The sequence below is a fragment of the Pogona vitticeps genome, chromosome 8 (assembly GCF_051106095.1).
Source record: "Pogona vitticeps strain Pit_001003342236 chromosome 8, PviZW2.1, whole genome shotgun sequence".
NCBI classification, from domain to species: domain Eukaryota; kingdom Metazoa; phylum Chordata; class Lepidosauria; order Squamata; family Agamidae; genus Pogona; species Pogona vitticeps.
This window is the reverse complement of record NC_135790.1, coordinates 27,475,241-27,489,248: the sequence shown is the minus strand read 5'-3', so window position 1 is coordinate 27,489,248 and position 14,008 is coordinate 27,475,241. Positions and strand designations below refer to the sequence as shown.

Here is a 14,008-nt window from a genome sequence, read left to right as displayed (position 1 = left end):
TTTCGGAGCCCCTAAAGCCGTCTTACTCTTATGTGTGGGTTTGTGTTTTAAAAAAAACAAAGCGCGTCCCTCAGGGGAGGTTTCCCGCTTTCTTCTGAGCCGCCCAAGTTTCCCCGCATCGACTCGCGCGTGCGCAACTCGTGCACGGCAAAGCGGCGGCTAGAAGAAGTCCGCGCGTGCCGAGGCCACGCCCCCTTCCGGCGCGCGCCGAGGCAGTTTTGGCGGGAGATTGCGGGTTTGGGGGATGGGGAGGGAAGGGAGGTTGTTCGTTGGTCTCCAAGAAAGACGTTGAAAGACTCATGGATTATTTTTAAGGGGCTGCCTTAAAAAATAAAAAACAAACAAACAAAAAGACCAGGCGACCGTTGGGAGGGGCTCCCCCTCTTCATTCTTTGTGCCTTTCCTTTGACGGAGTGTGAAATAAAAGTGTGTTTAAAAAAATTAAAATCCTCTCCTTCAAATCCAAAATAGGATTGGAGATACATATATGCCTGTGTGGGTGTGAGAGAGAAAACTTCAGGGGGAGAGTGCTCTCCTTTTTTTTTTTTTTTTTTTAAAAATTATTTTAGGGCAATAAAAATATCAGTGAAAGAGTCACTCTTGTGAAGGACTCTCCAAACCATCCTGGTGGTGGTGGTGGGTGTCTGGGAGTTGCAGTTTAAATAACAAGGGCTTCCTCACTTGAAGGGCTGTGGGGAGGGGAGGCAGCCTATAAATAAAATAAATAAAGATATACCCTATTTTTGCAAATAAATAAGGAATTTGCCTAATTTCTAGCTTTTCTTCAGTATGACCCACGGAGGGTGCCTGTAATCAGCAAGAGTAACATTACAAATTCAAGTACAGTACAAGAAGTAGCTACAAAAATGGCCCTGCCAGTCTGTTCTCTTTTAAAATAGGGCAGGAGAATCTGTGGAAATGTTCAAAGAGAATTGCATTGAGTCAAATTGCCAAGACAGTGACAGATGAAAGAGCAACTCTAATCCATCACCACAGCCAGAGGCAGAAGTTCAGCCCATCCTTAGTTCACATGGAGATAACTCGCTTGCACAAGCTTTTCTCCAGAAAGGACTTTATGCATAGAGCCAAAGCATTTGGTTGACTCCCATGTTAGAACTGTGAAAACCACCTGGTAATTTTGCAAGAGAGGGCCAGGTTGAAATAGCAGGTGGCAAGAGCCCAGAAAAATTTGCTAGCAAGAGCTTAGAGTAAGACAACCAGAAAGTGCAGGAGCAATCTCTGAGCAGTGGATCTGCCACTTGCACGAGGGTCACTTCTGGCTCTCCTTTTCTGCAAAGGAAACAAATAAAAGTGCAAAAATATGTTAAGTCTTCAGTGTCCCCCTTAAAGAACATCCTTACTCATCTGACCTCCGGTCTTTATATCGCCCGAATATGAGCGATGAACAAAAAGCCTCAGCAAATAAGGGGGGACCTCAACGCAGCACAAAAAATCAGGGGACCCTCCTTTTCCCAAATGTCCAGCCCAACGAAGACACTCAAGTGAAATATTCACAGGACACTGACTGTTAGGTGGATGTTGCACGGCAGTAATTAGAATAAATGCTATAATCTGTGTATTAGGTACCAAGTAGCATGCAGTGTCTTGTAAATTAGAACCTTCCACATTGCACAATATCAAACCTACTGAGAACTCCCTGTTTCCTCACAAAGGAACATTCTTCAGCTCCATATTCAACATCAACAACTATATCTACTCCACAGTTCTTTATGCATAATCTATATGCAACATCCATAATGCAAGGTAGGGGAATTATCCTCAAATACCCTTTAAACCATTGGGTACTTGTAAGCGTTTACTGCAGGCACTGTAACAGAAAAGGATTACACTGAAATTCAGTGTAACCTTGACATCACTGAATTGGTAACACTGGAACTCAGCAAGCTACACAGGCTTACTGCAAACTGAGAATTATCGTCTCCTCTGAGAAGTCAATGAATCAGTTATTCCAAATTAATATACACAGAGATTTAAGGTACATGCCATGGCACCCGGGATTGAGGGAATCAGCCAAATAAGGCAAGCAAATGAGGCAGAAGAAATGAAATGACAGAAGACAGAAATATAAATATACCCTGCAGAGACTTATAACATCGTTGCTAATATTGCCTAAACAACATATGTTTGTTAAAGACAGAAATGTTTGCAATACAGAACAAAAGTCTTGATACAGTTTGGGAGTGAAGCCCTTCGAGACTGAATCTAAAATAAACACTGCCCACTAGTCCAAAATATCAGGGCAGAAAAAGGTATCCTTCTAAATGCCTTAAATTCTAAGAATACTTTATATTACAAAAAATAACAAGGAAGCCCTGACACCTCTTGCCAGTTGCCACCCCAAGAAACACAGTCACTGCAATATTCCATTAGATTCAGTACAGGAATTAGCCATTTTATAATCTGCAGATGCTTCTATCAGATGATTAAATATTGCCTATTAAAATAAGAATATGAAAGTGGCCTTTTAAAGTAGTTTGCAAACTCAGTAATGGGATAAAAGAGACACACACCCCTGGCATTATACAAATGCTTTCAAATAGAATTTTAATAGTCTCTCAGATGAATAGTTTGCTACATCACTGAGCTGTGAATAAAGTGTCCTCACTGAAGCTAATGCCAATATAATTACGATTGCAAACACAAATACTAAAGGGAAATTAAACTTTCCAACAATAAGCAAGCCAAAGTCTGGCATCAACTATTATACTGATGTGCCCACAGGACAAGTTCCCAGGCACTGAGTCTTTGTGACAAGAGTGTTCACTGATCCAAGACAATCATTTGATTGGTTTAGCTATTCAAAAAACTGTTTACTGGCCATTATAAGTCCATCATGTAAATAACCATATCAATAAACCAAGGGAGTGGATGCAGCAATGTTACATCACCACCCCTTTTTAAGAGACTCTAAAAACATACCACAGTCTACAAAATTAATTACCCCCACATATCATCACTGCCTACAACATATTGACATTTCCTGGACACTGACGGAAGCACAAATTGACACAAAAGCAACTGCTTCCTCTCCTTCTTTCAGTTCCTTCTAAGTTGTATGCCTGAAAAATCTCTGGTTCCAGTCATGTTCCCCTTCTTTCATTGCGAGATGGGTCACAGTGAAACTAGCAAACTCTTGTGACTAAGGTTGTGGAGGCACCCCTCCAAATTTGTGGAGTCCACAAGCTACCCACAATCGAACATGGTCAACAGTGAAACGAAATGAGTTAGTCTCACAGGCTAATCTGTTTAGCTTCTGCAATTTCCATCACTGACACCACGTGAGGAAATAAATAATTAAATTACTCAGGAAATTAGTTATGTGTCCAGGAGTGTACTTGGAGATTTAAAAGAAAGCACGTAACCACTTCTTCATAACTTCATATTTGTTTCTTACAAAAACTGAATAGAAAAAGTGAAGTAGAAGAGGTATCAATATAAATACTTGAATCAACAACCCATTACCTCTTATGAAAAAAACATGTGTTTATACACACAACATGGTCTATGCTCCAAACAAATATTAACAATTCATAAGAAAATAATTCTTCTAGGATGTACAATTCAAATTCCAAAGTGGACTGGGTCTTAATGCTAGTGATCCTGTGGTTCCTAACAAACTTTTATTTTGTTCAAAGATAAGAAAAAGAAGAAGTAACCTTTATATGGCCTCGTGATGGCAATATATTTCTCAGAATCAACTTTCCCTTTAAATTGCAAGAATTTGGGAAAGCTTGGCAACTATAGTTCTGTTCATAGCAAGCTTTGTTCACTGATGCTGTTAGTAAAAGCTTTGACATGAATTAACAGATACATTTGGCACTTTTAAAGACTAAAAGAAATTATTTAATATAAGCTGGCCCACTTCATCAAGGGGTTGTTGTCCAGGACAGCTTATGCCATTTAGTCATTAGGGGGCCACAAGACCCTTGTTCCTGCATCTATTCCCTTCCTCTTCTGGGTACGTACTGTATCTATGGAACTTGTCCACTACGGGTTCTGCCTCCTCTGGCTGCACAGGGAGCTATTAAAGTGGCTGCTTCTGCCTCTAAGGAAAATGAGAGCCAGTGTGGTGTAGTGGCTGCTAAAGGGATGAACTCAGGAGGAGAGCTGGGCTCCAGGCTATGTTTGGTCATGGTCACTGAATGGGTGGCAAGAGTAAAAGCACTCCTTCAATGTCTCACATACCTTGAAAACTCTATAAAGAGTTGCTAGAAGTCAGATGCGAATTGGTGGCCTATAACACCACATTTTGGGATAAAGACAGGTTTTACCTATTGCACTTAAACTGTACAGTATTTCGATTGTCTGTCTTTCTCCTGGTACCTTAGGATGTTGAGACACTGGAAGCACCTCATAGCTTTAAGAAATGAAGTAGGAGAATTAATTTTTAGAGTGTTGGCACAGGTTGAGAAGTTTTCTTGTCCCTATAAGAGCAAATACAGGTACTCAATGGTCTATATACTGTAGTACTTCTGAAGCAGGTTAAAGAAAGAGAGAGAGAAAAGGGGAGGATCTATGGTTAACGCTGAAAGAACTAAATTAGCAAACTGAGGATGGAGCAACCAGCTTGCCTACTGATGCCTACGGACATCCTGTATCCTTTTGACTAGACTGGTTTTGCGTACAGGGGAGATGCATTCAGGTAGACACGGACGGCTTGCAGAGAGCCATCAATAAAAGCCAAGAGCCGCAATAGTCACCAGACCATTCAGTCTCGGCCTTCCCGCATTTCAAGCAGGCATGTTTTGACTTCAAGGCAGTTCCGCGCCAAAGAGAAGGCAGCTCTTACAACTCCAGCTGCCGTAGCCCAGGCCAAACTGCTGGCTGCCCCGGTGTTTTTAGCAGGGGGGAGGTGGCCCTCTCAGCCCACCGGGGGGGGCAACTCTCGGGAGCCATGGGGTCTTTCCCAGCCCCATTCCAGTCCTGTCCGGGGCTGAGCTCCGCCAAGGAGCGCAAAAGCTTCCCAAGACGCGGCTGGAACGCACGAGTGAACGCGCGAGCGAGCGAGATCTCCCCGGTGGATCAGCGCCATGGGCCGGGGCTGCAGCCTTCGGGCCCGGCCGCCGGGCTCAAGCAAGACCGCCCATCCATCCTTCCTTCCTTCCTACTCCCGGGCACCACCCACCAACCGAGCCGCGGTTCTCCCTTCCTTTCCCCAGTCGCCGGTGCGCGCTCAGCCGGGGCAGTTTCCCCTTCGGATCTTCCACGGCGGGCCCAGCCGGAGGCAGGTAGGCGCCTCTCCCCCATCCCTTTCTCTCTCTCTCTCTCTCACTCACACACACACACACACACACACCATCCCTGCAGAGAAGGAGAGGGTTGAGGGGTGGGGCTGGGGACAAGTGCCCAGAAGGTGAGCGGGCACCCTCCTCCGCCCTGCCACCCACTCAGCTCTAGTTCCCGGCGCGGCGCTCCAGGAAGGAGGCGGCGGTGGTGGGGCTGCTTCCGCGCCCTCCCTTGCCGATCCTCGCCCCTGTCCCAGTTCGCAGGGAGGGGGAGAGAGACTGGGGAGCTGGGGGAGAAGTGGCGCCCGGGCAGCCGGCCTAGAAGTGGTGCGCGGCGGAGCATCCCAGCGAAGCAGCCGGGACGAGAGGAGCGGGGCGAAACAATCAGTGCCCGAGATCTTTATATTTGTAAGAGATTTCTTAAAAAAAAAAATACACTATTCCTCTGATGTGACAGATGAACTGATATGAAATACTTTGGCCGTCTAAACTTGGCAGCCCCTACCCTTCATCCTTCAACCAGCGCCTCTGCCAAAGGTGCGCATTAGGTTAAAAGAAGGTTTCTCAGTGCAGGTAGACAATCTCGTTTTCACCTGATGTACAGGCATTGCTTACATCATATCTCCCTTCTGGGCATGGAATTTTTAACTTTTGATGTTTCGTTTTATTGTCTGTGGGGATGGCACCCGGCCAAACAGCGTGAATCACAGAGCGGCAGCTCCGGAAAGGCAATAAACCCCAGAAGTGTCTGGTTTTTTTTATATTGCCTTACAGGTCTTCGGAAACTATTCCTGGTTTCTATTCTCTACACGAGACCAACCTTGTTTGGTGAGGATTGGAAATCAATGCACTGCAGGTCCCATCAGCCCCAGCCAAGGATGACTGGTGTTATCCTTGTTCTGTGGGAATATTTTAAAAAGGCTTTGCCTCCATAATTGAAGAAGGTGAAAATGTGAATTCTGATTATGAAAACTGGTAGTAGATTAAATTAACATGGTTTAAGGGTCAGAGTTGTACCTTTGGGAAATATATGAAGAAAGATCAGTAGGAACGTTCATTTCCAATGCTGTTTTAAGATGACAGTGATCCAGATCAAACTATCTGTTGAGGGGAGACAACAGCCTACCAGGCCATCCCCTGAAATGCACGCAGTGTGATCCAAAATCCTTCACCACAGATGTTGCTGGCACATTTTCTAAACTGTTTGCAACTTTCTTGGCATTGTTAAGACAATCTGCCCTTGCATTACTGAGTAGCTTTAAAGGATAGTATTGCCAATCTCCAGCAGGTACCACAAGGAACTATAACACACTTCAGCTTCCAGTGGAAAACGAAGGGACACATTGACTGTATTATAAGTAGCCACATCTACAGAACATGGCTAGAACATGTTGTAGCAAATTTAAATTATTGTGAATGATCCAGTGATGCTATAATAAAACAGTCAGTGGCAAAGAAGCTGAAAGTTACAACTGAAATCCAGTAATAAGCTGAAACTAAAGCAGATAGCTGTAACACTCTCTGGAAGCAAAACATGTTGATACTGAGGCTGTTCTACTTTAGGCACCTCATGAGAAGGCAAAATTCTCTGGAAAAGACCATAATGTTGAGAAAGGTTGAGGGCAGCAGGAAAAGAGGATGACAAAACAAATACGAGGTGGATTGACTCCCTAAAAGAACCGCAGGCCTGAGTTTGCGAGAGTGGAGCCAGACAGTTGAGGCCAAGACATTTTGCTCCTTTATAGGGTCACCATAATATAGAGGCAACTTGTCAGCACATAACAACAACAGAGGAATCAATGGAACTTATGGAGGAGCTGATACACCAAATCCTCAAATGAGTTTCAGCCATTGTGTAAGAAGCATGTGGTAATTACATCCTTTTCAGCTCCTTATTATACCCAAATGAGCTCCTGGCACAAAACAGATTGTTTACAGAAGGTTCTGTATTGAAGAAAGATGGGAGGAACAGATACCAATTGATCAATGGTGCCGACTGACTGCAGGAGAAATCAAATGCTTGGGAATGCCCTAGTTTCAGGGGGCCTACATTGCTCAGTTTCATCATCGGATATTCTGAATGTGTGCAGAGACATTTCCACAATTTCCTCTAAGACAGCATTGTCTGCTGTTTTAGAAACAAAAACAGCAAAAAAAAAAAACTCTCAACAATTCCCTCTGAGTTGAATGCTTGCATTTTTAAAAATAAACTACCTTCCTCCTTTTTAGGACTCTAAAAAGCACCTCCATAGGTACATCTCCGTAAATGTAATTTCATTATTAAATAACGTGTCACTTAAAGCCCATGCCAAAATGGGAAAGTCTTTAAGTAGTTGACAACCACACTACTGCTTCCCATATCTTTGCTAGATCAGCCACAAGCACTGAACTAGCACTGCTAGATCAGCCACAAGCATCTGAGCGTAAACAAGTAAATAAATTTCTATTTTAGCCTGTTGTGGAGAGAGTTAAATCTATTTCTAACACATCCATTTCTTCTCTGTCTTCTCTTTCCTCCCTCAGCTGCCCTTCCTTCAGAGCAAAGATGTCTTTTAACACTGCCATGGTTCCTGTGCATTTTAATGATGGCATTTTATTTTTTCAAGGTAACTTTGGATGTTCTATTTGGATGTGTGTTGAATGTTAAGATTCATAATTCACTGTCACTTTAGTAACACCGCACAGAATAGCACCTAATCACAGCAGCACATAGACACTAAAAGTAAACTCTCCTAGTTACAGAAGCTTAGGGGACAGGGGAATTGCAAGTCACGTGGGCACTTTGGTTACTAGACATTTAATGGAAATACATTAGTAGTGACATAGCAAGACAAGGCAAGGAAATCTAAATACTGTAGTCTGATGCAGGAGAGGGCGATACAGCCTGGAAAAAATATAGCATATAGGAGTTTGTTTTCTGTCTTTCCTAATTATCACCTTTTTAACCTTTGGAGGTAACACGCCTAGAATTTTTTTAAAGCTCATAGGGAAGTAATCAGTTTTCATCAATGACACAATTTTGTTGCCATTTGCTTTTACTTTTGGACCTCTAAACCGATGGATGAAGGCGGAGGGCTGAAGACGTGGGTTCTCTCTAATTTGGTAGAACAAAGCTGATCAAATGACTGTAACTTTTCTGGGTGCAGAATGTAATGTCTTTTCTCTTTCTCTCCCCTCTGTCCATTGCTTGGTTGCTACAAAGAGGATGACGCAGGTAAGCAGAAGCAATTTTCTGCTTCATACTATCTGTACATTGATTACTTGCCATTGTTGACAAACCAAAACATTACTAAAGTTTAAATGTATTTAATTTTTGTATCAAAAATGCAGTTCAAATTATGTTGTTTTTAAGCTGTGGGGACTCCTTTTTAGCACTACATATCATACCTATTTTTCATAAGCAATATTTGACTGCATCTTCAGCAATAGCTTATGAAAACAAAGACACATCATTCCACATACCCTATTGAAAATCAAGTGTCATAACATGATATGGCGCAATGCATAACAAAATGAGTGACATTATCAGTAAATTAGATCACATAAACCAGTAAATCCTGATGCCTATTTCATCTCTGGTTACGATGTCATACGATATAACTGAATGCAGCATTTTGTAATGAAAAAGACAGATGGAAAAGAATTTTAAAGTTGAACAGAATTGTTCAAAAAATTGCCAAGGAGAAATTCTACAGGACCAGTTCAGAAGTTATTAAGGTATGTATAAATAAATAAATAAATAAATAAATAAATAAATAAATAAATAAATAAATAAATAAATAAATAAATAAATAAATAAATAAATAAATAAATAAATAAATAAATAAAAAGTATCAATTGTGGGGTTTTTTGTGCCCCCCCCCAGGATAAGATGTATTAAAAGGTAATTTTTGAAAAAGATTTAAAACCATTTTAAAAGTCCAAAAGCAAGCAGAATAATACAGGTTTTACTACCTGCTAAAATGGAGTCAAGTGTGGCTTCCCTTCAAATATAGTCATCTCAGCCAAAAGAAAAATATATGACTAGTGTCTGTCAGTATTGTCCCTGCAAACTCTGTCATCATCCTCTCCTTGCTCTCCCAGCTTCTGCGCTTCTATCATGGTTTTAGAAAACAGAGAAGCTGTGGCTTAACCTCTGTTTACAATCCAGGATATGAAACCAACCTTAGATCCTAGTTTCATATCCTGGTTAAAAAGTAGGCATTAAGCCAGTTTCTCTGTTTCAATGTAATGTGAACTTTGGTGTAATGAGTTCAAGGAATATTATATGATGATGCACAAGATAAAGGTAGGGTGGGAGGGAACTCATGATCACTGTTCATGTTCTCAGTCTAAGAAAAAATCAGGAGTCAGACCCATACTTTATTTCAGCTCACCCTTAAATGCATCTGGTATTACTCTCTGGTCATACTTTACACAGTTCCCATAAACATACAGGGATGATTATGAACAGTATGCCTAGGGTATGAGCCTGGATCTTTTTGACAGATTCAAGAGTGAACTTCCATGAAGACCAGCAACTCATAATGAGATTCAACAGCGAGGAAGTGGCAATACAGCAAAGGAGCTATTTCTCCTGAATTGCTCAGTCTCCATTACATATTCAATTATATTCTGGAAGGGGAAAAAAATCTCCAGTTCTCAAGCTAACTCCATGTTTAATGTTTTTCTCCCTATAAGGTCTGCTGGAAAGTGACAGCTGGAGAATATCTGAAAAATGTGAAAAAACCCAAATCCTCCGAAACAGAAAGAATCACATCCTAATAGCCTGTCCAGAAGATTCTAATCAACACAGGGCAGTATTTGAGCCTGTGACAGACCAAGAAGTACAAAACGGTAAAGTTACTATTCCACAGCCCTCTGAAATTTGAACAGTTTTTTAAAACCTCAGATTCCATGCATTTGAATAATATGCATGGAACAAGATGCTGTAGAGTTGACCTCAGGACCAATGTAACATTTTTTAAACTACAGGGATGCATAATTAGGGTATACAGCAAGAGGAAACTGTGTTATGTAGAAGAGCAGCTCAGTAATGGAACAAGTAGCTACTTGTTGAATGAAACCGCTGTTCTTGCAGATTTTCAGTACAAACTATTTTAAGACAGAAAATGCACACAGATATTCTATGGATTCTGTTGACACCCTATGGCTACCTTTGTTAGACAAGCAAATTGTTTAAAATACTAGAAGAAAGCTCTCAAGGTATACCATACTCTTCTTCTCTTGGCTGAAAATACAAAGAACACTTTCAAATCTGTAAAAGGTCACGTATTAGGCAGTAGGAAAAGGTGTGCTCACCACAACATGTGCTCTCAGCTTCCAGTTCTTCTCATATTAGTTTACTTCAAGTGTGGAACCATGGCTTGTGTTGGCAAAATAACTGAATACATGCCCAGACCCCTAACTACAAAGGCCATAATCAAACCACATAAAGGCCATATACTCTGCCAGGCAAATTAAAGGCCTTTTTTTCAGCCCTTGATGCAGAAAGAAAGACTTTGAGATTTCTTAATGCAGAAAACTGGTATACTTTGTGTAATGGATAAAATCCATCCTGGGTGAGGGAGTGGAGCAGCTCTTTCCTATAGAAGTTGCCAACCTTGGGTCCCCAGATGTTCTTAGACTAAAACTCCCAGAAGCCCTCACCACTAGCTGTGCTGACCAGGGTTTCAGGGGGTTGGAGTCTGAGAATACCTGCAGGCCCAAGGTTGGGAACCACTCGTGTAGATCAAAGAAAGGGATGAGAAATGATATCAGCAATAGCCACCATTGAAAGTGATGCAGCTATAGGAACCAAGCTTTTGTTTGCAGCTGCTAGATGCTTTTTTTAAAAAGTGGCTTGATATTTTGTTCTTTGTGCACAGCATCTGGAACCAAATTCACCATCCACATGTATGAAGACACAAATATTCCCAGAGGACTGCCAGTGGCCTTTACCACCGAGTGGAAAAGCAAAACCTACTACATGTGTGTTGTGAAAGACGGCAGCAACATGAGGGTGGAATTTAAGGTAAGCCACTGCCAATTAAGCACCCCTGTTGACTTTTTCATAGAGCACTTCCACAGGTCAAGCATGTAAGGAAATACTTTGGTGTGCAACCTTCAGTATTTTCTTTTATGAAAGCCAGTCAACTGTTTCATGTTAATATTTTGTGCCAGTTTTGTTCAGAATTTGGGATAAACCACTTTGAATATCAACATCTCAAATCACAATATGGCAAATCCAGATGTAATCCCAAACCAGTTTTCCCCGAACGCTTCTGTAAACCAGCTCCCAAGACCAGGTTTCAGAACCTGACTGAGCAGAGCTAGTGCACAAGAGAAGACTCGGGTAAAACATTTGATACTGGGACAGAAAACCCAGTGCTTTGCCTTGTGGTTCAGCAAGGCTACTTCCAATAAAGTCACTTCTACGATCATGGCAATTTGCTGCTGAGTGTAAAATGCTTGATCAGCATGTTGTCTTTTTCCTCTATGCATAAAGGGACAATGAAACAGGACAGGAACCTACTGGTTCAGCCCAGTCTGTGACAATGGGCTTACATTACAGAGATGCAGGTTTATAATTCAATCAGTAAGAAGCCTAACCACCATCAGGTAAGTTCCGTAAACTGCCTGGTTAGAAAAGTCAGCCTGCGTCTCTAGGCTGCTTCAGCATATCCACTATTAGTGATTTGGGCCTAAAGTTGAAGTTGTTTCAAGCCCCATTCCCATAACTCTGACCTTCCTTTTTAAAATAAGATGAAATAGATGTGCTGTACATTTCAGGAAGGAAATGTTCCGAGACGCATTGCTGGACAATCCAGCAATGTGATCTTCAACAAAATACAGTTTTCGGAAGGCGACCACCAGTTCTTCATGTTTGAGTCCGCCTTGGAAAAAGACTGCTTCCTCGCATTTGAATGGGATGAAAACAGCAAAGCCACAAAACTCATTGTAAAGAAAATGGAAACCACGGACGAAGTGGACGAATCCCTACAGATACACCATTCCTCCCACTCCTCTAAATCACTGTGAAAGTAGCACAGACAAAACTTGTTGCAAAGACCGAAATAAAGAATACTATGAAGAAAAGTGCCGTATGTTTAAGTGAAAACAGTCCTTAACTGCCGAATGGATTGTGAAACAACCACATTATACATTGTAAAACTTAAAATTAAAAAACAAAAGCAGAAGGTAGCAACTTAACATGGTTGTTTATGACGTTATAAATGTCCGTTTTCTGTTCAGTGTGGCTGTTCATGATTTTGGATGCTAGAGATTATCTTGGTTCCTGAGTAATTTTTATTGAACATTTTAAAATATTGCTCTAAGAACACGGTCATTGGACACTTCATAACTCTTACAACTTTCATTCACATTTGTATCCCTCTGAGGTTCTGCTTCTTTTTAGCCTTTTTATCCTACCTATAACTGACCAATGTGGATACCGAGTCGAATCAGATCTAGAAGTCCAGCACTGTCTGTTTTGAAGCCTTACATGTTGTTGTTTTTTCTCCACATTAAAATCCTTTTACTGGAGACAAAGCACATGTAGTCTTAGGCTCAACACTGCCTCTCTTCATATTCATCTTCAGAACATTTAGTCCCCCACACACATAGATCCAAAGGTGGCACAGGTTAATAAAGGGGTCACTCCAAGACTTGCCCCTTTAGAAATCCTAAAGTAAATGTATCATATAAAAAGTATTGTACGCCAAGTAACTTCAGGTTCATCAAACTGTGCAAAAAAGGTTTCCTAGTTTGAGCAGACACACCCCTAATGACTCATACATGAGTGCATCTGTTGCATAATCCTTGAATCATAGGAATAAAGGAAAGCAGAACCCACACATCATACAGGGAAAGGAAAATAAACAGTTTTGTAGCAAGTTTAAGAAGCTTGATGTTAGAATGAAAATCTTTCTAAATATATTAGAAACAAGTACCTGTAGCCATAACATACAGATTTTCAATAAATATCTCACTTCAGCAAACACAGCCATCAGCAATAGGTTAGAATACTGCCTTGCAAAAACATGTATGTGTACAGTTGCAAAGACCATGAAAACTATAAATTACTTGGATCTACTTAACATTTGCTCACTAAAATATCTGGTTATTTCAGACTTGATTTGTTAATAACAAGTTTGTTATCTTCAGAAGTTGCACACTCTTCTAATCCACTGTTAAAATTAATCAGAACTCTTGCACTGCATTTAGGAGACACTACACGGAAATAAGAGTGCAAAGCAAAATTCTATTTCCTGCATTAGGTTTCAAGTGGGTTAGGTTTCAAGAGTAGACGTTGTCTAGAGGGGCGGGGTAAAAATCGAATAAATAAATAAATAAATAAAGTGACATCTGCAAAAAATTAAACATGCACAGACCTCTCTCAATGGAGTAGTAGAATTTGTGCCTAAAAACATTTTGGACAGCATCTGTGCTCAGGAATCTGAGCAATTTGGCTACAAACACCTCTTTGCTTTTAGGGAAATCAGCTGAATGAAATCAGAAAAGATTTTAAAGTATTTGAGACATTCAAAACATATGTAGCACTTCTGGGGGGGAGGGAACGGGGTTCATGGCTTTTGAGGTTTTATGCTATCATGTTTCCAGCACAAAACATATTGTGGAAAATGATTAATTTTAAAGCAAGTTTCTAGTCCATTTACCAAGGAGAATGTATGATGTAAAGCAAACAGGAAGATACTCAATCAAAAGCTCGATGAGGTATATGAAGTGTTTTATAAACCAATTACCAAAGTGAAGCTGCTGCC

At 41.1% G+C, this 14,008-nt stretch overlaps 2 protein-coding genes across 4 annotated transcripts in view; one reads left to right on the top strand and one right to left on the bottom strand.

The window, feature by feature from the left end:
• The window catches only part of BCO2 (beta-carotene oxygenase 2), a 45,698-nt gene that overhangs the window by 22,665 nt on the left and 9,025 nt on the right, over positions 1 to 14,008 (bottom strand). The window contains exon 1 of one of the 3 annotated variants that reach the window (XM_020793174.3): positions 27 to 144. The exons of the other annotated variants lie outside the window; for them this stretch is intronic. The gene's annotated coding sequence lies outside the window, so the exon portion shown is untranslated. Of the gene's footprint in view, positions 1 to 26; positions 145 to 14,008 lie in introns of those variants that run through there. 3 annotated transcript variants of the gene reach the window in all.
• Positions 4,903 to 12,476, top strand: LOC110079396 (interleukin-18). Its single transcript, XM_078379596.1, has 6 exons — positions 4,903 to 5,249; positions 7,770 to 7,852; positions 8,449 to 8,460; positions 9,927 to 10,082; positions 11,114 to 11,259; positions 12,018 to 12,476. Exons 2-6 carry the CDS (start codon positions 7,792 to 7,794, stop codon positions 12,264 to 12,266), a joined length of 624 nt encoding a protein of 207 aa, XP_078235722.1. The 5' UTR covers positions 4,903 to 5,249; positions 7,770 to 7,791; the 3' UTR covers positions 12,267 to 12,476.

Bases quoted from the DNA above. Each gene is read 5' to 3' on its own strand.
- LOC110079396 (XM_078379596.1), top strand. From the start codon at position 7,792: ATGTCTTTTAACACTGCCATGGTTCCTGTGCATTTTAATGATGGCATT. The intron at 10,083-11,113 runs GTAAAGTTACTA...CTTTGTGCACAG, and splicing joins AGACCAAGAAGTACAAAACG to CATCTGGAACCAAATTCACC. The intron at 11,260-12,017 runs GTAAGCCACTGC...TGTACATTTCAG, and splicing joins ACATGAGGGTGGAATTTAAG to GAAGGAAATGTTCCGAGACG.